This window comes from Hesperophylax consimilis, chromosome 11, assembly GCF_061612785.1.
Source record: "Hesperophylax consimilis isolate HC1 chromosome 11, BYU_Hcon_1.0, whole genome shotgun sequence".
Lineage (NCBI taxonomy): Eukaryota > Metazoa > Arthropoda > Insecta > Trichoptera > Limnephilidae > Hesperophylax > Hesperophylax consimilis.
The window spans coordinates 27881418-27908582 of NC_142846.1; the positions used below are offsets into that span (position 1 = coordinate 27881418).

General features: G+C 34.5%; 1 protein-coding gene across 1 annotated transcript; it reads right to left on the bottom strand.

Annotated features, from left to right (window-relative positions):
• Positions 1-1256: 1256 nt before the first annotated feature.
• Positions 1257-23331, bottom strand: LOC149419991 (uncharacterized). The gene is made up of 9 exons (XM_089637505.1): positions 23282-23331; positions 22594-22710; positions 22350-22511; positions 21863-22131; positions 21234-21302; positions 20235-20392; positions 5961-6006; positions 2078-2295; positions 1257-1391 (listed from the first exon to the last, which is right to left on the bottom strand). The coding sequence occupies exons 1-9, from the start codon at positions 23284-23286 to the stop codon at positions 1257-1259; spliced, it is 1179 nt and encodes a 392-aa protein (XP_089493631.1). The 5' UTR covers positions 23287-23331.
• Between the last annotated feature and the right edge of the window lie 3834 nt (positions 23332-27165).

The window sequence follows — 27165 nt, forward strand, 5'->3', positions numbered from 1 at the left end:
AGAGTATAGAGCTCATTGTTAAAACTTCTGCGCCAAAATCCATTTTCTAGAACCGGTCCGAAGATGCGCCTCAAAATTTTCCTTTCAAAAACGTCCAGAGCTCCCTCATTTTTCTTAGTTAGAACCCACGTCTCGGCTGCGTACGTAAGCACTGGTCTAATTAGTGTATTGTACACTAATACCTTGGTGGTTCTGGAAAGCAGTCTGGATTTTATCTGTTTTTGTAGGCGGAAATAGCAGCGGTTTGCATTCACGATGCGCTTCTGGATCTCCTCTATAGTGTTGTTATTGTTTGTTATCAGGGAGCCCAGGTATGTGAATCTTGGTACCGTTTCAAAATTTTGGCTTCCACATACGAGAGATGGGGTTTGTTGGGTACATCCTACGGCCATGTATTTGGTCTTCTGCTGGTTTACTACAAGACCCATATTTTTGGCAGAACTTTCAAGATTTATGAAGGCGTCTTGTAAATCATCGGGATTTTTCGCAATTATGTCGATATCATCAGCGTAAGCCAATAGTTGCACAGAGTTGTCAAATATCGTTCCTCTTTTCTCAATGCCTGAGTCGCGAATAACTTTTTCTAAGGCTGTGTTAAATAAGAGGCAGGCCAATCCATCTCCTTGTCTCACCCCGTAGAGCGCTTCAAATGGTTCGGACAGATCACTGCCAACCCTGACTCTACACGTTACTGGGGACATTGTCAGTTTCACCAGATTAATCAGCTTACGCGGTATTCCAAACTCACTCATTGCATTATACAATGCGTTCCTATTAATACTGTCATACGCGGCCTTGAAGTCTACAAAGAGGTGATGAGTCTCGACATTGTATTCTAACGTTTTTTCTAGGATCTGTCTCAAGGAGAAAATTTGATCAATGCATGATTTGCCTGGCCTGAAGCCACATTGGTAGTTGCCAATAATTTCCTCGGACATTGGGAGCAATCTTTTGTACAAGATGTTAGACATAATTTTATAGCCGGTATTTAACAACGTTATTCCCCTATAATTACAGCACTCGAGTTGGTCGCCCTTCTTGTGTAGTGGACAGACAATTCCTAGTCTCCACTCTTCGGGCATCTCTTCTTCTGTCCATACTTTTTGAATTAGGTTATGCAGGTATTGAGTAAGCTCTCCACCTGCTGCTTTAAATAATTCAGCCACCAGCTCATCTGACCCGGGGGATTTGTTGTTTTTCAGCTGTGTTATTGCCTGCTTTACTTCCTCCAGCGAAGGGGGTTCAGTATTGTCATTTTACGAGTCATCTCCCATGCTCTCCACCGTGTTGTGCTCCACCTCTGCCGAGTTGTTATTGAGAACCGTATCAAAGTGTCTCACCCATCTCCTCAGGATGTCAGGCTTTTCACTCAGTATCAGTCCGTTCTCGTCCTCGCATATATTTATTTTTGGCTTAAACTCAGCTCTCATGTTATTTACTTTTTTGTAGAAAAGCCTACTCTCATTCTTAAGCCTGAGTGCTTCAGCCTCTCTAATTTCTTTTTGTAAATATTCACGTTTTTTTTCCTATGCAACTTCTTTTCTCTCTTCCTTGTTTCCCTATAGGTGTCCATAAGTCGTCTTGTGCAGTCTTGTTGTAACGTTTTTTGGTAGAGTTCATTTTTCTTTTTCGTTACTTCTGCGCAGTCTGAGTCAAACCAATGGTTTCTTCTGACAGGGGTTTCTTTACCCAGGGTTTCGAGAGCAGCTGTTGTTAAAAGGTTTTTGCAGGCCGTCCATTGTGAGTTGATATCATTTATGTCACACTGCGCTATCCTGTTGAGTGTAGTTTGAAACTCCATTTTTGTCACGGGGTCTTGTAGTTTGTTGGTATTAAATTTTGTGATTTTAGACCTTGTTGTTTTACCAGCATTTGATATTTTAAACCGCAGTCGACTTGCAACGAGAAAATGGTCAGAGTCAACATTAGCTCCCTTATAAGTGCGGACATCTAGTAGATTGGATCTATGTCTAGCACTAATAAGTACATGGTCTATTTGGTTTTTTGTTCTGCCATTTGGGTGTTTCCACGTGGCTTTGTGTATATTTTTGTGTGGAAATAACGTACCACCTATGACCATATCGTGAGATGCTGCAAAGTTTATCAGGTGTTCTCCATTCTCGTTGGAGTGTAGGTGGAGACTGTGTTTTCCTATTGTTGGTGTGAAGTGGGGTTCCCTGCCAACTTGCGCGTTCATGTCCCCTATTATGATTTTAATGTCACGCGGTGGGCATTCATCAAAAGCTTTCTCCAGCTTGTCATAGAAATCTTCCTTTATATCGGTGGGTTTGTCCTCTGTGGGTGCATGGACATTCAGTATGCTCAGATTGAAAAATCTTCCCTTTACTCTGAGATACGCCATTTGAGGGCTGAGTGCCTTAAAGTCCATGACGAGGTGCTTAACTCGTTTGCTTACCAAGAAACCTGTCCCCTTTATGTGGTGTTTTTCGTGACAGCTGTAATACATGCAGTAGTCTCCTTTTTCAAAGATCCCATTTCCCTGCCATCTAATTTCCTGTAGAGCCGTGATGTCTGCTTTATATGCATTTAGTTGATCTATTAGTGTCTGAAGGGCGCCAGGTTGATATAGCGTTAGAACATTCCAAGTGCAAATTTTTAGATCGTGTGCCTTTTTTCGTTTGCCGGGTCTGTTATCCTCATTCCGTTCCGATGTTTTCCGAGGCTTGTCTTGAGGTGTCGTAACAATATGATTTTTATGGGGTGGAGTTGTTAGCCCTACGCCCAACCCCCAACCTGGAGGACCAGGGTTTTCTGTTGGGGTTTTCCTTCCCTTAGCTGGCTGGTTCCCGTTTTGTGGCGCCGGAATTTCGCCATTCGCCCTCTCTCTATCTGCTGTGATGTTATAACGGTGGTCATCACATTGCCCAGGGTTCGCGGGGTTTTTCTGGTGACCACTCGTGGACGCTAGAGAGTCGGACTTATTGGTAGTGTTGCTGATGGTATGCAACGTGGCATTACGCAGTATTTTATAGGCACCTTCCTTCCAGCAGAGAGTGTGCCACTGCGACCCCACCAATCATTCGAACCCCATTGTACAGGAATATGTATTATTAAAATCAATGTATAATAATATGTTTCAAATCTTTGGCATTACGTGTCCCTTATCAGTCTACATTATGTATTTTACAGAAGTATTCTAATTTTCTGAAAATTTAATTTTTCATTCATTGTCGACAATCCGGACGTTTATTGACAATTAATATTTAACAATTTTGTGACCACGATTACGGCATTTTGACAGCTAATTTTTGCATTGGTACACGATTTTACGTTACCTTTTAGTGTAAATGGGTATACCAAAGCAAACATCTATCAAATACTTAGGGTGTTCTAAGTTGTAAATCCGGCCCCGGTAAAATATGGGTATATTTAAATTATATACCAATGGTAAGAAGGTGCTCGTATAATATACCACAACTTACAATTTACATTGTATAATCGAGGCTGCATTACTTAATGTACCATAGTACTATTGGTTGCATATTTAAACGCCAGCACAAAGCACAATATTAATAATTAAGCTCGACAAGTATTTGATTTACCGATTAACATCTCGCAAACTGCCACACCTCACTGAACGTAACTAAGAATAATTGGGCGTGGTGAATGAAATGAAATTGGTTAATATCTCGTGTCAATCAGCGAAATATATATCGATTCAGATTCCGGTTGAACTGTTTGGGAAAAGCAGTCATCACGTGACAAGTATTGCGTATATTACATTCGTGATAATAATATTATATATACATAACTTTAATATTATGTATGACAAAGTTTCTACGCTGTGACTCAATTTTTTGTGCTCGAAACTTTCTCCCGAAAAATGAGTTATGAATATACGTAACACGTCGTGTGAAACACCTGCGTTTTAAATATTGTGTTTCGAAACTTGGGTTGATTTTTTAAATGTTACATACATTTTGATGTTAATCAGAGTAACTCATTGCTGTAATGGAACTGATTTAAATAAATAACTGGTTATACCCAATAATCAGAATAATACACGAGAATATTATACAACTTTTGGGTGGCTGAGAAAATTCACAACCAAAAGTATATTTTTTGGGTTCAACAAATACTAGGTTAAATATATTACAACTGTAACTATTTAACCTAGTTTTTGTTTCATCACTTTTAATGACTTTATAATACTTTTTATAGGTGTGTTGAATTGTCATATTGATGAGTTATCCAGTCACCCTCGTTTGGTTGTCTCCTTAAAAATTTTCTTCAAGTGGATCTAAAAGAAACCATTACAAACTTATATTGAAATCTCTCTACATGGTTACTATCTTCGACAAAGGTAATATACCCACACCATTATGAATAAAGCTTGAAAATTCTGAACCGAGGTTGTCTCATCCCGTCCTATCTGCGCACCTCAGGGGAGGGATGAGAAGCAAGATGACAATAGTTTTAGTTTTTTTTTTAATTCTTTCTACACTATAAACAATCCATTTTATACATATAATAAATACTGTGTAAGATACAAAGATGACGAATAACAGAGATTTAAAACCCAAAAGAGTTGGGTGATATGCAAATTGGGTCAATGAGGGGAGCCATTTTAGAATCAATAAGATTTTCTATTTAAATCTCTCCGCACTACGCAAAACAGGTCTTTAGGAGCATTATACAGTCCTAGTGAAGATGCAGTTGTAAGGAAACGCGGTCAGCACTAAGCATACAAAATAAAAGTGGTGTTTACTAAGTTATTGTTTTATTTTATATAATATTGTCACATCACAAATTATCTACTTCGTACGAACAAAAAAAAAAATTTTTTTAATGATAAACTGATGTTTACAAGACAAGGTTTTATGCATAGCATAAAGGATAACAAATAATTATAAGCAATAATTAGTCGCCTGAAATATCAATACAAATTGAAAATATCTCCCGAGTAAAAATAAATGCCGCCAACGGGAATTGAACCCGTGCATTCAAAAAAAAAATGTGGGAATATGTTTTGCTTTTGATAAGTTGGTCCACCTTTATATCTTCAAATTAACGACAGCTCATTTTCATATTAATTTTACATTTAAACGACAGCTAACAATTAGATGGTTCGATCCAATTTGTTTCCATCCGCTAGCCCGTGTTCATATTATAAAAACCATTATTATCAGGAAGCATTTTATATTAATTATTGTTTTAAATTATCTTCAACATGATTGATACAGTGTCTCGGGTGCAGGCAATGGTCAACGGTGTACAATTTTGTCATAATTAGATCAACCACATATGGATAGAGTCATTTATCAAAAGTGCGCGTAGGAAGGAATAACTGATGTGATTTCGTGTAACGCAATTCGTTAGCAAATGTGTTTTGGGAGATTGCAATGGTAGAATTAAACATAGGCCCATTATTTATTTTAATAAAACAAGTTGATGAAGACATTAAGAAACTACCAAGGCTGTTTTAAATCTGATAATGTCCAGCAAATGTGATTGTTCAATGTTGAAAACTTCCCACGAGATATAAAGCATATTAATCAAAAAATGATTGCCTAGCATGATTTTGTAAAGCTTGATTTCAAGCCCTAAATGGTAGAAATTATTTTGATTAGATTGAAGTTATAATACAACATCTGAATGCAATACGAACTCAAACACACATTTTAAAGACATATTTCTTTGAGTTCACTTCCACCCACTTTAAGAAGTTAAAGTTGCCTGCGCGAAATATTGAGCATAAACATTTGTTTTTAATCATTAACACCAAAGCAAAAACATACACGAAATGCAGAAGTTCTTAATATAATAGAATATCTGAGTGTGCATATAGAGATACATTATACAGATTCTCAGCAAACTGAAATACCTTGGTCACATCACGAAGGGAACCAAATACAAGATCTCCTAACTTAGAATTCAAGGGAAGATTGATTGAACACGAGGAAGATGGCGACACTTCATTTTATGCTTTTGAAACTTGCCTGACTGGTACGAGTGCAGTTTGACTGAGATCTTCTCAGTTACAGTCTGTAAGATGAAGATCACTTTGATGATTGTCAAACCTCAATAGGATAGGCCACCAAAAGAAGAAACCAGTAAATGTGTCATGGTTAAAACACACACTACAAACTATTTAACGTTTTGTTGTTAGGTAGGTACCTACATTAGCATAACGACTGTTGCAGCTGTAATATAAATAAAAGAGATTACTTTAGCGTAGTTAGATAATTGAATAATTATTTTTAACTCCGTAATTATGTGTAATTTAGCTTTGAGGTAATGATGTTGTACTTAAGCACGATGAAATAAACTCGTTGCTTGTATTTCGCACGGAAAGTCATTAAACAACGGTATATTGGTTCGAATTAATTACCTATTTACATTTTTAAAAGATTTAGATCATCTCACGTGTAATTATTATATCTTAAGTACCTCTATAAAATGTCATAATATCTAGTCATTCAAATTATATGATAATGTACGTCCATATGTGGGAATAAAAAAATATCTAATGACTTCCTACAATCGCTTTAATTAATAATTAGTTTGTACGCTTTGATAACTCGGTTTGCTAAAACGGTAGAATTAAAAGCACTTCTAAAATCAAATTGACGTGATATTATATTTTATTCATGAGTTTGATATATATCATCTTGTGAAAAGAGATTAACTCTGGTAACAATACAGAGGTGTTTAGGCCAATAGCGATGTGCCAATCTGCTAAGAATGTGATGTGAAGAGCGCCTCTGACTATACAGTGTATAGGCAAGGGAGCTATGAGGCCACCCAGTTGGGCAACGTCGTGAGGTGGGTTAAAGTAGGGTCTGTGGTAAAGGCTTTATTAATGCGGATTTTGAAGATGACCGGATTATATGAGGGAGGAAAAACAGATGCCGGTAGCTTGTTCCATATACCTACGAGCCTTCTTCTACAAAAACGGGTCAAAGAAGCGGCCCGTTCTCATGAAACCAACATTAACCTTGAACAGATGTTCCGCTCGTGTATGTCGAGATTCACGCACGTGCACCGGTGCTCCCGGGATCAATGCTGATGGCTCCTCAGATCAGGCTATATTAAAATACCTGTAGAATAGACTCAGCATGCCCACATTGCGTCGGTGCATTAGATATGGCGATTGGTCTGTTAACATTCGCCATATCTAATCAAACGGACCGCCCTCCTTTGCACTGAATCAAGTATGGTCTATTATTATTATTATTATTTATTGGACAATTTGTATAGCGCCGCTTTTGTAAGATATCACCTCTGGGGCGCTTTACAGTTGATGCAGGTATTACAGAAATTATAAATATTACAAAAATAGAGTGAAGTTAAGTTAAGTAAAATGAAATATAGGAACAGGTGACACGAAAATAGAAGATGGAGATGGATATATAGTCTACAGCCCAGAGGTGACCAACATACCTAATGACGCCGATGCACTAACATTTTTAAGACTAAGCCGTGGTTTTAATATATAAATCTCGAAAGTTAACAGCCAACATAATAATTTGTACATTTTCCTAAAATCGATCTACCAATCGAGCTAACAAAACATTATTAATGTAAATCTAATGAAATATGAGATATCACGGAGTGCTAATGATTTTTTCTCAAAGAAAAAACTGATAGAAAAATAATAATTGATAGAAGTGACATTTTTGTGCTTAAAGTTTTTATTTGTAAGTAAATTTAAGTTGTTTTTTTTTAAGATAAACTTGTGTTTACATGGTTTTTATGCAAAACAAAAAAATGAAAAAATATTTTAAGCAATATTGAATTTAAATTATCGAAGAATAAGATAATATTAAGTCTATCAAAACGAAACACGAAACGGAACATGACACAGAAAATAAATAGATAACGGTTGCTACTAGGAATCGAAGCCATGATCTCAGTCTTACTGGGACAACCTCTCAGCAAATGAAACTTGATCATTTTCTGTCAATCTAAGAATTACTAATACTATTCTAAATTAATTCCCAGTTTAACGGCCTCCGCGTGGTCGAGAGGTTAGGTTCTCGAATAACAAGCCGGAATTTGCGGGTTCAAATCCCAACGTGCGCAAGTAAAATTTATTTAATTTGTTTGTGTTATTTAACAATTTACCTATTTAAACTAATATAATATAGTGTATTTGCGGCATGTTCCGGAGTGGATGATTCTCTCATTACCCAGTGTAAGCCACCATTTAGAATTGAAACGTTGCTTAAAATGGCTTTGGCCGTGTTTGATGATAAGTTTTGAATAGCCAGGTTCATCCCAACCTTCCTACTTTCCATCTTCTTCCCCTCTCCTACACCGTCAGCCTCACAACATCCCCCAAGTGAGAATGCCAAAATCTCACTGACTCCAGAAGGTTGGAAGCAGTTGGGACTCCTGTGCGGTTTCACATCCTTCAAAACCCATCTGACCAATTAATGGGTATAACTTTAAAATGTATTTCTTTTTTTTAAATAAATACTAAATACAAATTAAATCATCAATTAAAATTAAGTTCATATGTGAAAAGTCTTAATAAAATTACATAAGTTAGTGTGATATTACAAACAAAAGTGCATCACCTGTGCATCGTTGTATAGCAAGTTTTACATGGAACGTAGATGAATTTAACTCAATTATACTTGCATGTTATAGTTACCACACTCAGTGCACCTGACAGACAAGCCCAGGTGCATCCACAAAAAGCCAAGTAATATGAAAGGCACTCATGCGATGAATAACACATCTCGGATGAACTGGGTTACCTGGAAACTCGAGTACTGGGCACTCACTATCGGTACCGGGCGCCAGATCGATAATACTCATTATTGTAAAATTCTTAATGATAAACCATGCAACTTAAAGTACCTTTTTCGTACGGAAGTATTTCTAAGTGGGTAGTTTATTACGACTTAGTGATATGATTTTGATTTCGAGCAAGTTTTTTTTCTTTGGGGGTTGAGTACTTGCATTTGTAAGGCTGAAACGTAATGCTGCATATGAAAAGGAAAAAAATGCAGAATTATGGAAAAAGAACGAAGCAACCGTAATTGGAGAGAACGCTTAATTTAAAAAAAAATTGTAAAGTTTTTCAAAGGAAATTTTAGTAGTTTTTTTAAAATTTTATTTTATAGATTTTTAAACAGTACAATTTTCGACTACCATAATAGGCTAATTAATACAAATTATACAACGTGAAAAAAAAATAATAAAAAAGTGTTAAAATTATTATTTAATTTATCTAAAAAATGCAAAAATTAGTCATCTTAAATACATGTAGGATTACGAAAGATTTTCAAAATAATTATACTGAGGGATCAGTATGATTTATAGGTCCTATTAGAAGTTCTACCGAGCCGAACCCTCTGATATGAAAATATCTGGAGTCGGTGAATTATTTTTCCATTTGATCTCTGGTGATTTGACGTGTTGTTCTTGTATTATTTTGTATTTATTATGCTTATATAATGCACTTGCATAATGTGGATTGACTAGATGATCATTTGTGGAAAAGTGTGTGGAAGGGTTTAGTTTTTCCTGTGGGGAAGATTTAACCCGGACATAAAGTCGGAAAAAATATGAAGGTACAATATATATATATTTTTTTTTTTAAATGTATTTTTTGAAAGAGTTTTTAGAAATTCTTTAAAAAATTCTCGCCCCTTTCAAATATTTAACGTTGAATACCTATAGTAAAAAGGGATATCTTACTAGCTGATTTTATATCATGTAGTGATTTATTAAATGAGAGAAAATTGGGCACATACTTTTTGGACCCGAGTTCTACTATGTATTCACGGAACTACAATAACATTTCCTTAGTTGGGGAGAAATTTCGTTTATCCCGCCCGCCCTGTATTATTCGCAACTCGTAACATGTTGTTAATCCGGAATTCTCCAACACCGTTTATTGCGGATAACTTTTGGCAGTTTCTGCCCAGTTTACCGTCATGTAATATAACCGCTAGCTATTATCATTGTACATTGTACTGCATTGATCAACATTAAATAATAACTTGTTTGAAACTGCAAGCCGGTTACAAATATTATAATCACGTGACCCTTTATCCTACTTTGAACAAATAGAAGCGTGCTGTGGGCGTGTCGGTGTGTCTAAATTTAAAATGTTCAATTCTCTAGAATAATCATGATACATTTTCAAATGTCGAACTTACTCACTATCACGCCGTTTGCATGCAGACTTAGTCAGAGATACAACTATACAACTCTGTCTCATCACACACTCCTGGTTTCAATCACATTCATATGTAATCTCGTGCATTTTTACATTATTCTTTCATCCTTCTAAATCTAACATTCCATTTTTCTGTCAACCATTTATATAAATCAGAGTTACTTTCAGAAAGCGTACCTTTGATTTTTATACAAATCTACAGTTTTATTTCGAGCTTGATTAAATTTTTCACATTTGAACTTGAAAACCTTGGAATAAACTTCGGCAACGCCAGGGGCTTCAGCTAGTATAATATTAAAAATTTAAAGAAAATCAACAGTTTCATTCCCAGATTGATGTAATTTTGCACACTTGACCTTCAAAACAAGAAGAAGATCACTGTTTACATAAACAACAACCCCCTTTTTTCTAAATCTTTCTTTTAAAATCCTAATAAACCGGGCAACCCTTGTTCCTTGGCTAGTTATAAAATAAATAAATTATTTCATGATAAATAAAATAATTCATTATATAAAGTTTTAACGTCTTGGATTTACTGACGTTAGTACTGTTTGTTACGCCTGACAACTGATTGGTCGACAATGTAAATACATATTTTATATAATCATAACAAATTACGTTTAATTAATTCTAATTCTGGCAAACCACAATGTAACAACATTTTGATTTAAAGGTCAAAGAAACTTTATAATTATAATGTTTGTTTGATCTTTAAATAAGTAAACGTCAATCACAATATCATAATTAATTTACCAGAAATATTAAATTACGAAAACAAATTATTTCATTTGCGTTTAAAATCTTTGACGCAATTTAAGTTTTCCAACTATTCAATTGTTTTTACCCATTTATAAAAACATAAATTGATTTTAAGAAGTTCCAAGTTCGTGTCAGAAAATGTTTCAGAGATGAAATGTGATTACGACTGCAGCCACAACTCAATTAAACTTTGCCTGTGTCGTGATCAGACAATAAATTCTACTTTTACCAATACAGCGAACAAACTTACCTACAGTATATAGTGAACCTACATCGTTGCTCAATGAACAGAATAAAATGTCATGCAATAGTTCGGCGCAAATGTCACTTGTTATTATTGATGGATCGTTGGTTCTTTGAAACTGATATCATTGGGTTGAACACTTAATTAAGTAAATCACAGGAAATAAAAATCGACAAAGGTTATTTCATTATGTGATCGATGAAATTCGAAGAACCTGATGATGTTGTTTTAACTTAATTTTTTCTAGTGTGGTGTCGACTTTAAAGTTGTTATGAATCTGTCGTGAGTAGGTACTTCTTATCTTTTACTAGCTTCTTCGTACGTCAACTTATCGAAATTTTCCTGTATTTAAGAAAAATTTTACCCCATTGTTTGTACCTAGAATTACTCAAAGTTAGCATACACAAATTGGTAGGTAAGTGCTTGCAAGTAATACCTACAATTGTTAAAATTTAGGATTAATTTGGAGGAAAGAAGTAGTAAGTGCATATTTTTTTTAATCATTAAATTTACTTAATAGGTCATTGAAGATATTTAAAATTAATGCAACACAGGATGAAAAAGATTAACAGAGTTAAATCAAAATGGTTTTCATATGTAGTGCTGATAAACGAAGAACAAGAAAGTCAAGAGATAATATTATATGACAAGTGGATGGACGAATTAATCGAGGACGTCCTAGGAAATCATTACACATTGTAAAAGTGTCGCGGCATCGATCGGCCTACGCAATAGAAAATAAAAGTTTTTCTAAAATATTAGAAGAAACTGAAACCTTATTTGTGATTTTACTGGATAACTTCCGGGAGTGCAACACTAAAAATGTTCCTACCTATCTAAGTTAAAAAATATATGATATAAATACATACCGGATATCAATATTATGCAAAGGTAATGTCATAATGTGACTGTGCCATAATTGTGTGAAAAATGGCGTCAAATGTCACTGTCTTTTGTCATTTATGTTGTTGACAGATAGAGAATTAGATGACAACTACAACAAAATAACACACCGGAAATTGATCAAATAACCATTAACAATAATTCCGCGTTCGTCGGGTGTGTATCGTTCAATTTCTTGTTGTCGATTAATTTTCTATCTGTCTACAGCATAAATGTCAAAGCATAATGAAATTTGACACCATTGGCAAAAATTATGGCATTCACATTATGACATTACATCTGGCCCTATGATTATGCAATATGCATGAATGAGAATTCAATATAATTTATTTTAATTACTTCTTCTGATGAGTATAAACACCTCGGCATATTTGCGATGTAAAAAATAAAATGTGTGTTTGCCTGTAATTGTTCCTATTTTTGGAGGTTGATTAAGTAACTGTCAGAATTTTAATGAACATATTTCCAGGAAGGACAATCCTTTTTTAAGAATCTCTATAATTAAGAAACAAAATGTTTTATACGATAATAAAAATACGATTTTAATTGAAAAGGAAAGTGTAATTAATATTTCGGCCTTGCTTTGGACCTGACTATTCTTGTGAATGGCCAAGAAACCTCAGACATATTACTTACATTGAGATGTTTTGTTAACGAAAATACCTGTGTTCTATTATTCATCTCTGAAGATTTATGAATGTTCAAATGAGACTGATAATAATTAATCACAATGTATGTCTCGCCAACTTATTGGTCAATGCAAAGATTCACAAGTAAATTATATGACACATTTGTCACTCAAAAGTAGCTTTAAAGACAGGGTCAGCATTGAGCCAAAAACGTAGAATGGCGCGTGAAAATTCTGGCGCCCATGTCAAAACCAGTTAAGACGCCCAGGGAGGTGAATACTGTAAAGAAAAAATATTTGGATAATTATTTTTGTAACGTTTTTTTATGAAAGATAATCTCAAGGGTGATGTGTTAAAAAAGTTAGGTGTTAGTATTATCAGCGCCCTGGCAATTTTTCACCCGGAGCGGACTGCTGCATTTGCGCCTACATAGGGCCGGCTCTTTATAGAGAGGATATAAGGAACTAGGTGTGGAGAAGTATATTGCTCCTCAACCAAACCAAAAGGTAAATCCTATTGATTCTTGAATAAGTCTCCTAGTTTGAAATTCGTAATTTCATTTGAAATTTATAATTTTTTTGAAATTTAATATATTTTGAAATGTTGAAATTTTTGAAATTTTAAATTTTTTGATAGTTTTGAAATTTATAAATTTTTTGAAATTAAAAATAATTTGAAATGTTGAAATTTTTGAAATATAAATTTTTTGAAGGTTTTGATATTTTTTGAAATTTTGTGATTTTTTTGAAAATTTGCAATATTTTTGTAATTGCTTTTTTTTGCAAATTTATATTTAATTTCTTATGGGCATTAAATTTCAAGTTTGTACAAGGCCAGAAGATTGTTAAATTTTGTTCAACGGCTTTTTTCATCACACACCTTTTCTCCTGTTATGGAGGTAAATAATAAAATTTAAAAAAAAACTTAAGTTTCTTCGACTATTTTCAATTTAAGATTTAAAATATAGGATACAGGTAGGTACCCAATGTACCCATCTACACTTATTTTTATTTTTATACATAATCGTATATTTGGAACAAAAAATAATTACATAATTTTATATAAAAAAATTAAAGTACGAGTAGTTGATTTATTTTTTTCGTTGTTATAATGTTAAAAAATGTAGTTGTAGATACCTTTAACTGTGATTAGATTACTTGCTATATCACTTTTATTAGAAAACAGATTGCGGTCGTAGCTTGCATGGCTTATATCGTATTCGTTCATGTTAAATCGGAGAGCAAAAATTACTGATTTCATGTCAAAAAAAAAGAAGATGCAGAAAAGTTAACCGAAGAAATTAATAAGGTAATTGGAAAAGAAATATTGGCCGAAGAAATTTAGAAAAGAGTAGTCACCGAACTTCGGTAGTGTGCAGTTGTGTTTACTTCCAGTGCTCTGTGTTTTACGGCTGACTGACAGCGGCGCGGCGTACAGATAAGATTTATTTATTGTTACATTTTCGTATTCATTATTTTTGTTTCTATTATTAGTTTGCGACGCAGTTGCGTGTATTATTTCTACCATTTATTATTTCTTAAATAGTTTTTATTGTTTCATTTTTTTTTTTAATTTGTTGAAATGGAGGAGGATGAAAATCGACCTCCTGACCCTGAGTCCATTTCTAAGATTGCAGACGTCTACGATTCTGATGATTCCCAAGCTTCTGTAACCATTCCTTCCCGGAAACGACGACCTCCGCTTTGTCTTAATGTACCTCCTAAAATTAAATCTCTTTCACAAACAAACGAATCCCCAATCTCTCATGGAAGTTATAATGATACCATTCCTACAGAAGCAAAAGCCATTGAGCTTATGTATTCTATTTCATCTTCAGCTCCATTTATTGTTAATGTCCAAAGGACTGAACAGGGGAAAATAATTCATCCCCTGGATTTCGGTAAATTTATTTTTAGCTCAAAACTCAATAACCTCGGTATTATAAATGGATCAATAGAACCGGAAGGTCGATACAAACTATCCATAGAATTTAAATCCGCCACATTAGCTAATGATTTTGTTAAAAAAATAGGTTCTCTTTCAAATAATAAATTTAAATCTTTCATATCTACTTTCAATTTAACCAGAATGGGCAGAGTAAGAGGTATCCCAACCGATCTATCAGAAACAGAAATAGTAGACGCTCTTAATGACTCTCAATTAACTCCAAAAGTTTTAAAAGCTCGTCGTTTGAATTTCAAGGATACTTCCACCGGCACCACTATATGGAAACCTTCCCAATCCGTTGTTATCACTTTTGAAGGTCAAACATTACCATCCCGTGTATTTATTTATTATAACGCTCTTCCCGTTGAAGTATACAGATTCCCGACGATCCAATGTTTCAACTGTTGCCGTTTTGGCCATTCAAAACCTATTTGTCGTTCCCCTCCTCGTTGTTTCCATTGCGGAGAGGATCATCTCTTTGAACAGTGTCAAAATACAACGAATAACCCTATTTGTATTAATTGTAAGGGCAACCATACTGCTGTTAGTGTGGCCTGTCCAGAGTTATCTAGACAGAGAAATATCAAACAGTCAATGGCTGCAGACAACATTTCCTACTTTCAGGCTTCTAAATTATTCTCTCCTTCGAAAAAATCTTTTGCAGAGATAACGTCTAACGCTTCTATCTTTCATTTTTCTTCCCCTAAATCCCCTCTATCATCTTCCCACAAAGAAACAATTTTCAAACCGATAAAATCTAATCCAAAATTTATTCCTTCTTTCGATAAAAAACTACATAATGATCTTTTACTTAACCCAAATGGGAATAATAAATCCCAGGCTCCCAATGGGACTGCCTTAAAAAACTGTTTCACTTCCGATATCTTACCTAAAGTCATGATTGAAAATTCTTCTTTTATTCAAACTTTAATTACCCTATTAATTACGATCCTTTCAAATAACAATAAAGTACCGTCCAACGCTGCCGATTATATGAAATCTTTACTCTCTAGCCTTCCCGATGTATCCGCAACTGAGCAAAATACTTCAATGGAATAGTAGAAGTCTATTCGCCAACAAAATTGATCTTGTACAGTTACTTGATGAACATAATATTTCAGTTGCTGCCATCTCCGAAACGTGGTTAAAACCCTCATACCAATTTAAGATTCCTGGATATCATTGTCTAAGACATGATAGACTGGATGGCAAAGGTGGCACTGCTCTTATTATACATAATTCTATCCCTTTTAAACAAATTATTTTCAACACTCTCCCCAATAATTTTCAGATAGTAGCAGCTGTTGTATCTGATATTACATTACTATCAATATATATCCCTCCCTCTACAATTTTTGTTGAAAACGAATGGTCAACATTTATATCCCAGATTCGTCCCCCGTATATGATACTTGGGGACTTCAATGCTCATTCTCCTTCTTGGGGCAGTGAGTTAACAAACCGTTCTGGCCATAATCTATTAGAATTTATGGATACCTATAATTTATGTATTCTAAATGATGGATCTCCAACTCGTTTTACTGCCCCTCAACATCGGAAAAGTGCAGTCGATTTATCTCTTTGCTCATCTTCGGTGATTCCCATATGTTCTTGGAACATTCTTAAAGATCCACTTTCCAGTGACCATTTTCCTATAATAATTACCTTCCACCATCTATCTTCCACGCATTCCTTTTCGATAAACAATAGTTTTAAATTTAAAACGAAAGACGCGAATTGGAGAAATTTTTCTTCAGAATTAGACTCCATTGTTCAAGCATCTAAGTCTTCCCTTGTCAACACTAGTTTACAATGTGAATTATTTCCTAACATGATAATAAAAGCTGCAGAAAAAACACTTAAAAAACGTAATGTAAACATTAAGATAAAACATTCCACCCCATGGTGGGATGAAGAATGCACTAGTGTCGTCAAATCCAGAAGAGAAGCAATTTCCATTTGCCGTAAATGTATGTCTTTCGAAAATTACCTTTCTGTGAAACGCGCCCAGGCAGAAGCGAAACGCGTTTTGAAAAACAAAAAACGGTCTGGATGGCGAAAATTCTGTGAACGCTTGTCTCCTGAATCTCCCCAGTCATCCGTATGGTCCAATTTAAAAAAATTCGGTTCGTCATATACTCCCCAGCGTTCCAAACATATTCCAGAAGAAATTATTATAGGTTTTGCTGATAAGATAGCTCCTCCGTCAGTTGCCAGATGTGAGGAAATGCCTTCCTTTATTTCTTATCCATCTCACTCTAGCTGGCTGGACTCTCCTTTCTCAGTAAGTGAATTAAATCGAGTAATCAATTCTCTTCCAGACTCTTCTCCTGGCCCTGATGGAATCTTATATAGTTTCATTAAAGCATTCTCAGACATGTCGGTTGAATATTTTTTATCCCTAATTAATTACATGTTCGAAACGGGATTTATTCCTGAAGTCTGGAAAGTTCAAAAAATTCTTCCGATTTTAAAACCTGGCAAAAATCCATCTGAAATCTCATCCTATCGTCCTATTGCTCTTTCGTCGTGTTTAATGAAAGTAGCAGAACACTTGATAAAGAACAGATTGGAATGGTTTGTTGAAAATAACAGAATTATCTCTCCTAATCAATATGGCTTCCGGAAAAAGAAATCAACCATGGATAATTTAAGTGTATTAACAACAGACATCCGTATATCTCAGTCCCTTAATTCTTGCACTCTGACCACATTTCTTGATCTTTCGTCAGCTTACGACGATGTATTAATTAACATTTTGAAAGAAAAATTAATTAAAATAAAAATTCCCTTAAAACTAGTTCAATTTATTATTAATTTACTAACAGACAGATCCATTATTATCCACTTTTCCTCAAAAACAATAAATCGCAAACTATGGAAGGGGTTACCTCAGGGGTCCGTAATCAGTCCATTATTATTTAATATATATATAAGTGATTTAGACAATGTAATTCCTTCATCTATCAAGCGACTTTATTTTGCTGATGATTTCCTTATATATTTATCACACAAAAATCTATCGCGCGCTGCGAAGGAATTGAATTTGGCTTTACATAATATTAAAGTTTGGTTGTTGACAAATGGGATGAATTTAGCTACGTCTAAAACCAAAGTAGTGGCTTTTACGCGCAAAAGAAAAATACCCCCCTTTTCTGTCTGCTTTGATAATGTCCCTCTTCAAATCGTTAAGCAAATTAAATTTCTTGGACTACTTTTGGATCATAAACTTTCCTGGCTCCCGCATATTCAGAACATTTCGGCTAAGTGTGAAAAGGGGCTAAATATTATGCGAGCTGTTTCCAGAGTGTGGTGGGGATCTCATCCTACTACTCTTAAATTGATGTATGGTGCTCTAGTGCGAAACCATTTGGATTATGGAACATTTCTTTTCGATCCTCTTCCTAAATATTTGGACAAAAAACTTGAAAGAATTCAGTCGAAAGCGCTCAGAATAATTATTGGAGCGATGAAATCTTCTCCAATTAATTCTCTCCAGGTAGAATGTGTTGATCCCCCCTGAGGGACAATTCCTGGCTGATAAATATATTTTTAAATCTTTTTCTGTATCGCGTCACCCTTTAGAACAAAGCCTTGATTATTTGTTCAATAACTTAAATAACGAAAAAAGATCGACAGATAAAAATCGACTTCCTCTCCTTCTAAAAAGTTTTCTTTCATTCAAATCTCTGTCCTCTTCCCTCCAAAATCTACAAAAAGATCCTATCCTTCCTATTTTCACTATCCCATTTGATTCTATCAATTATATCCCCAATGTTATAACTTCAGACTTCCGAACTGATATTTTAACCTCATCTAATCAAAATGTTGAGGAAAAATTTAAAAACATTACATCTTCTAAGTTTCCAGAATTTTCACTCATTTACACAGATGGTTCTAAGTCTGATAACAAAGATTGTGGAGCTGCGGTACACATTCCCGAATTCGATTTAGATTTGTCTTATAAATTGCCTAACCACTCGAACGATCGCGCGTCAAAAAACTTTTTTCTCCGATTGCTCGCGGTTTTTTGGCGACGAATTTGAATATTTTCCGCCAACATTAAAAAAATCAAACCTCCGAATTTTAATACGGAGACATAAAACTGATTGTAGTGCTATACAGCCAATGAATTCACCTATATTTTTATAATTATTCTATATTTTTAGAATTGATAGATAAATTATTAAAAAATCTTAAACTTTATGAATGCGCGAAATTAGCGTTTTTGTGATTTGAAATTGCCGCCAGTGGCAGTTTTAAATATCTTTATAGAATATTTTCTACGTTTTTATGTTCTCTATGGCCTGTTTGATAACCACAGATGCAAGAATATAATGGGAAAATAATTTTTTGTACGTTATGCTCTCTTCAAAAGTTTGGTTAGAAAATAATTTTTTAAAATTTGAGTGCGTGACGTGTCAAAATTGAAATCACTGTATTATACTATATAATAAATTTACCACAAAAACTGGTATTACGTTAGGAAGATACATTAACTGTCTACAATTATTAATAAGCATAGTCGCCGTGTTGGCTTTATTTTATTCATTTGATGAATTATACAGAGAGCCTATTTCACGATGTCAAAATCATGGTGCTACTTTTTAAATAATTGTAAATTAGAACTGGAGATTTGTAACCATGTTTTTATATAACGTGCAAAACGAGGAAATAAGGCTTAAAATGAGATATACATCATAGATATAAACATTGCCAATATTTCAGGGGGATACTTTGAAAGTTGATGAAATTCACCAATATTTGACGAAAAATCACTACTGACAGCTATCTTAAGGTCAATCTACATAGGGTATATCGGAATATGTAAAATGATGATAAATTTGTATATATATATCAAACCTTTGTATGACCGTAGAATGGCAAATAAAATCATAGTGATAATTTTATATCTAAACGCAAAGGTATCGAAAAAAAATGGATGAGGGGAAAATAATTGATGGAACCAATAATTGATTTATTTATTAAGCCCTAATATCCTTTTAAATCAATATTACAGTTGTATGGTTACAATGAAAGAGCAGTATTTTGATTTAAACATTGTTTACACACTTTGTCATAATAAAAATGTATTCAGTTTATTGGTTTATTCATAATTTAAGAAAATCAATACATAATAATATCATTGTGCCTCGCTATAGAGTGAGATTCTGAGTATCGCTCTGGTGAGGGACCACCATTCAGAATTGAACATTGCTTGAATTGGCTTAGTTATGTTTAGTGACTAGATCTGGAAAAGACTAATACCTTGATACATTAAAATTGCCAAGAATACATACATTTCCTCTTTATTCGTGGGAGCCCATTTATTGGTACGCGCATGACGCTTAAATTGTTTTTTCGCAATCCATTGATCTGCATACCTGTTGGTCTCTCTCGCGATCAGTTCAACGAAATCTGCATCAAAGATTTTAAGAAAGGCATCCACAGGTTTGCCCATTTCGTCGGTATTGAAAGTTGGTCCCGGCGTGCCTGTGAAAGTCTCCCTTATCCCAGTAAAACGTAAGATATCATTAGACCAATCGAAAGAGTAACCTTCAGGCGGCAGAATCAAACGCATTGCCTCACTATCTACCTGGTCTTGTCTACTAAAGTCTATGGCCATAGCGGAGTTAGGTGAAACGTTGATAATATTATGATAAGGTATTGGCGGCATGCAGAAGGTATCCTCATCGCTCTCTTCGTGGTCGACGTCACTCGCTTCGTCATCCTCGTCGCTCGATCTGTCCATTTCTGAAACAACAGAAAACCCAAATTAATTTAATGTGTCTATATTACGATAACCCACTGCCTCTGGTACGGCTTATGACTCGCAATACGATGGTCGCGGGATCAAATCAAATAAATTATATTTGAATAATTAGTGTTATTTTCACACAAAATTCATTTAAAATAATATATATTATATTTGCGGCACGTTCCAGAGTGGAAGATACCCATAGTATCGCCCTGGTGTAAGACCCCATTCAGAATTGAAACGTTGCTTGAAATGGCTTTTGACGGCCGGCATAGTCCAGTGGTAACGCATTGGACTGCCATTCCGAAGGTCGCCGGTTCGAACCCGGCGTGCGCAAATAAATTTTATTTGATTGATTTGTGTTATTTCACAATTAATTAATTAAAATAATAATTAAAATAATATATAGTATATTTGCGGCACGTTCCAGAGTGGAAGATACTACCAGTATCGCCCTGGTGTAAGACCACCATTCAGAATTGAAACGTTGCTCCAAATGGCTTTAGCCGTGTTTAGTGACTAGATCTGAATAGCCAGGTACTTCCCCATCTTCCTCTTTCCCTTCCCCACTTACCTTCAGCCTCACAACATCCCCCAATTGGGGATGCCATAGTCTCACTGGCTCCAGCTGAGGCTCTTGTGAGGTATTCATATAAAAAAAAATATAAAAAGTTAATCAAATACTTGAGGCGGGCAATGTCAGGAGTCAGAATAGCACAGTCAGGTAGGTATGGAATGAAGAAAAGAGTGTGTGTGCCAAGATCGAGTTGCATGGTGGTTCATCCTCTCTGCCTACCGAAATGGCGTGAAGGTAAGTTAGTTAGTTTTATAACTCACGGTTTCCAAGTACAGACTCTTCTAGTACAGCTGCCTCGTCCACGTTACTTTTTCTGCCCATGTCTGACTCTGAAATAAAAGAAAACACAAATTTACAGTAGAATTTGGATATAATGACTTTGCATTTAACGGTCTACTGTTTTAAGTGACGATAATGTAAACTCTAGTAAGGTTTCATAGCTTTTAGTAGGAAAACGTATCCGTTTAAAGTGACCAACTACGTAAAGCGACCTATTTTAATGATAATTTGTCCGGTTACAAAACCCACCTACCAATACAGCCTCGCAACACAATGAGTCCCGTGAAGCGAAAGTGTTTTTTCAATTTAAGAAAAAAATGCTGTATTACACCGTTTAGAAGCCGGTGAATCAAATGTAATCCTCGCAAAGAAGTTCGGCATGTCTTATTTCTCACTCTGCAATACCCGTTACAGAAAAAAGATGTGTAATGATGCATCCACGACATAACAACAATACATTTTGTATGTTTGTTATGTGGAATTTTTAAGTACTATGCTTATTTCCTGCCAATATACCAACAGTGAAACTGTGCTAGGGATATCAATATAAAATATAGATAATTGATTTTATATTGAGCCCCTGGTATGACATTTCAAAAAATAAACTCACCGTTCCCAAACGCCGACAATTCTTCGTAGAATGGTACGTCCACCCACAGCTCGCTGTGATAGCCGGCTTCCGGAGAGAAGAGTTCCCCACTCCGCGATGTCCCAGGTAACGGCTCGGGAGATGCTGCACGGATAGGCATAATTGGTGCATTGGGAGCCGTTGATTGGGTCTGTGCGGGAGTGGACATCCACGGTGGTGGTACGGGTCGTGGCAACGGTGAAGGCGTCCCTTGTGAAAAGGGACACGTTGTTCTCTCCGGAGATGGAATTCTGAAAACATTTACATAAATCATAGAAAATTGTTCTCATTCACGTGTGAAACAGTAAGTACAGTATGTAAATAAACAATAAAATAAGAACTCTGTAAAATATGCACTGAATGTGCCAAATGCACAGAGCGCTGAACTTACCAACTCTCACTGTAAGAGTGGAACGCTGTCAGGAAAAAACAATAATATTGTACCAAGCATCTAAATACGATTACTTACTTTTGTTTAGTTTTTCTTGGAGGTGCGGTAGGGAGCAAAATGCGCGCCGCCTGCTTCTTGAATTTTCGGCTTTCCAGCTCTAGCCGGATGGAAGCAGGCAGGGCCCTAACAGCCTTTAGGGCCTTGACGCGATCCTCTCGCACCAGTAGCAAAGCAGGGTCGCTGTTTAAATAAATACAAATATATGATGAGTTCAACGGCCACAGCAAAGTACTTTCATAAAAAAACATTAAAAAATACTAACACTCCAGACGAGGCTGCAATTGCAGCTCTGCGTTGACGTCCACGTGCAGGTAGTCCGGCACCAGCTCGTACCCCACGTCTCCCTTTTCCTCTGCCTCCTCTTGCAGTCAGCACCGCTCTATAAATTTTAAATTGAAAACACTTAATGTAAGTACTTAAATGTTTAAATTTTGTTAAATATTGCACTAATATAAAATTTGAAAATAATTATTGGGTTGTGGAGTGATCCCTTTCCCTGGACGACAGCTGTTTCTGCACAAATTTGGTAAAAGTAAACAAATTAATTAATTATACAACTAAATTACTAAATTTTTATTGTGTGACGAAGGCTTTACACCATTTTACATGTGAAAAAGAGTCAACTTTTTGACATATGACTTAAAATAATTGGTTAGCAAATATCTGTATTAATAATGAACCAATTCAAATAAAACTTATATATATCTCTTTGTTTTGAATCACTGTGATGGAATATCTATATTTCAAATGCGCGAGTGCAGTATTTAAGACATTATTGTAAATCAAAAACAGATGACGTCTTCAGTTGACGTAATCTTACACAAAAACTTCAACCAAAACAATATAATACAAACAAACGAATTAAAAACGCATTTCAAAGATAGATAAGTCAATCATGATTACACAGATATATAATTATGCGTTAAAAACCCAATAAATTAATTACTTACGGCATTTTAGGAAGAGTCCAAAATTTCGTGAATGTTGAAAATTTATAATTTTGTTTTTGACAGGACGCCATAAAAAAACCGCGAAAACTCGTTAAATAACACTTCAAAGACAACGGATAAGTTCATAGACAAAGAGAATATATTATCAGCTATTCGATAAAACAAGTAGCTGGCCATGGAAACGTTTTAAATAATTACAATAAATATTTTACGAATGGTAGAAAAATCGGTCCATTTTTGGACCGATATCAATCGCAGAAAAATAAAAGTGGTCGATTTTTCGACCGAAATCGTTCCAGTGGCTAAAGAAATTTCTATATTTACTGCAGAATGCTTCGCAATTGAACAAGCTTTGAGCCAAATCCAGCTTTTCAATATTCGACGAGCCTTACTGTGCACTGACTCACTAAGCGCAGTGTTGAAAATTTCCTCAAATATCCATAAACCAGAAGACTATATTATTTATAATATCAGAAACACCCTTAAATCTTTAAATGAATTAAATTTCGAGACAATATTGGTTTGGGTCCCTGGCCATTTGGGAATTGAGGGTAACGAGAAAGCCGATTCTCTAGCTAAACTTGGAACAATTTCTGGCTCTAATCCTTTAGATTTTAGAATTCCTATCTCTGACGTCATCCCAATTCTTAAATCCAATATGATTCGCTCCTGGGAAGAAAATTGGTCTAATACGAAAACCCGAACTGGTGCTTTTTATGCTGGAATACAAAATCATATACCAAGTAAACCTTGGTTCCACGGCAAGAAAAAATCCAAAAGATTTATTTCCTGTATCTCGAGAATGAGAATTGGTCATTGCTCCATTGCATCCCATTTGTTTAAAATCCGGGTCCTAGATAGTCCACTCTGCCAGTGCGGCATGGAAAATGAGACTCTTGATCATGTTTTCTTTAATTGTAAAAATCATTCATCTTTCAAAGGCATTTATCGTTTACTTATAAAAATCACCCACCAATCTCCCCTTAGTATTCCTTATTTACTTTCTCTTAACAATTCTCGCATTTTCTCAGTTCTATACAAGTTCATAGACTTGAATGACTTCAATATTTGAGATTTCCTATTCCCGTATAGATTTCCCATAAAATTATAACCATCTCCCCTAACTTTAACGGCACATAGCACTCTTTTTAGGGTGAATTGCCTAATACAAAAAAAAAAAATAATTTAGAAAAAGGAACCGTGTTTAATGTTGAAAAGACTACAATGCCAATTGACTGAAGAGGAAATAATAGATGGGATTGTACAACAAAATGAAAGATTAACCCTGGAAGACAAAAACAACATCAAGCTTATCAAGGAATTAAAAAACAAATACAATGAAGGAAAAGAAAACGACACCACTAACTACATTATTGAAACAACCGGTAAATTAAGAAAAACGCTACTAGAAAAAAACAAAATAAACATCAAATTCCAAAGAGTATACATAGAAGACTGTAACCCGCTTACGCAATGCTACCACTGCCTTAAGTTCGGCCACACAGCACAAAGATATCTCGCCAGGACGCAGCCCCCCATTTGCCCTCATTGCACAAAGGAGCACATTCTGTCTAAATGTGAAAATAAAGAACAACCTCCAACATGCAACAATTGCTGTGTTCAAAACAAAAGATTTAATATGAATTATTCTACAGAACACAGAGTAGCATGAAATGTCTCTATCGGCAAAAAATGCTTCAACTAGCTAGAGAGCGCATCGACTATGAATAATACGGTAAATTTCATTTCTTTAAACTCTAATCAAACTTTAAAAAAATGTATATTGCAGAAAATTTATGTCAATCTATGAAAGATTTTAACTTAATTTGCACTAAAACAGGATTTACCCTATTTCATATAAATATTAGAAGTTTAGAACGAAACATGGATGAATTAGTTATAACATTAAAAGAATTAAAATTTTTCCCGGACCTGATTGTCTTAACAGAGACACACTCTGCAGGCGAAATCAATTACACTATTCCAGGCTACACATACCATGCGACAATAAACAAAATAAACAAAAACTCAGGTATCGGATTATTTATTTCTAACCAGTATAATGTTCTCAATATTAAAGAAATAATTAATGTTAGTAATGTTAACATATTAAATATAGAATTTAAAGACGTAAATAAATACTATAACATTATTGCTATTTATCGTACGCATACATCGATAGTACCTCAATTTATAGATGAATTAAAAAATATTTTGTTAAATTTTAGAAATAAAAATACTATTATTGTTGGAGATATGAATTTGAATATCGCAAACGACTATTCTAGTAAAGATAAAGACACATATCTAAATATGTTAGCAGAACTCAATTATTTATCGTGCATAAATTCTTATACTAGAAATGTTAAAGGTCAACGCCCCTCATGCTTAGATCACATTTTTACAAATATTCCTGATATCCAAAATATAAAATCAGCTCTCATTCATACAACTATCACTGATAATGATCAGTGATAGTACATACAACTATCACTGATCATTATTCATGTATTTTTAACTATAAATTAAGCAATCCAACTTTGCCATTATTTAAACAAAATAATTACTCAAAAAAGTACTTAATATGGATACATTAAAACACCAATTAGAATCAGAAAATTGAAATAAATTATTACAATGTAATGATGTCAATATATGTTGTAAAATGTTTGAAGAAAAAATATCTAAATGCATAAATGACTCGACAAATAATAATATAATAACCAAATCCAAAGTGTCGAACTTGAAACCTATAAAACCATGGATTACTCATGGTTTAGTAGTATCTGTACGACATAAGCAAGCTCTTTACAAATTAACTACTCAACAACCAAATAATAAAAATTTACTAAATCATTTTAAAGCATATAAAAACAAACTTTCATATATTATAAAAAACACAAAACAAAAGTATTATAAACAAAAGTTGAATCAGGCTGAAAATGATACTAAAAGAGTGTGGACAGTCATAAATGAAATAATTGACAAGAAAAAAAAAAGAATAACGACATCGCTACTATATTTCATGACAACGTGAAAACATGTTGTAAAGAAAATCCCTCAAAAGCTGCAAACATATTTAACACCTTCTTTGCGAATGTAGGGGAAAATCTTGCCAATCTCATTCATACTGACCCAAATATAACATTTCCAGACTGTAGTATTGATACTGACAATAATATAGCAACATTCCAAGTCACCACAGAGGACGAAATAATATCAATTATAAACGGTATGCAAGGAGGTTCTGCCCCGGGTTTTGATGGAATAACAGTTAATATTTTAAAAAATATTAAAAATCAAATTTCTAAACCGTTAAAACACATAATAAATGTAAGTTTCCAAAGCGGAGTGTTTCGATCAATCTACAAACAAACTACCATTACTCCAATATTTAAATCTGGTAACCCAGAAGAAGTTAGCAATTACCGACCCATATCAGTAATCTCGAACATAGCAAAAATTTTTGAAAAGATAGTTAAAAAAAGGATAAACCAATTTGTAAAATGTAATAAATTAATCAATGAAAATCAGTTCGGTTTTATGGAAGGTAGAAGCCCTCAGGATGCAATTGCAAAATTAACTAGTCTTGTTCATAATTCATTAGATAAATCATTAAAATGCATTGGAATTTTCATAGATCTTAAAAAAGCTTTTGATAGCATATCACACGATAAACTTATAAGTAAATTAAGAAACATTGGATTAAGTGGTACAGCTATAGAATGGATAAAAAGCTACCTTTTCAAACGCCCTCAAGTCGTAAAAATCAACGATGTACTTAGTCAACAAAAAACAAGTCACTTCGGCATACCTCAAGGTACAGTCCTGGGACCGTTACTGTTTATCATTTATGTAAATGACATATTCAATCAAAGATTAAA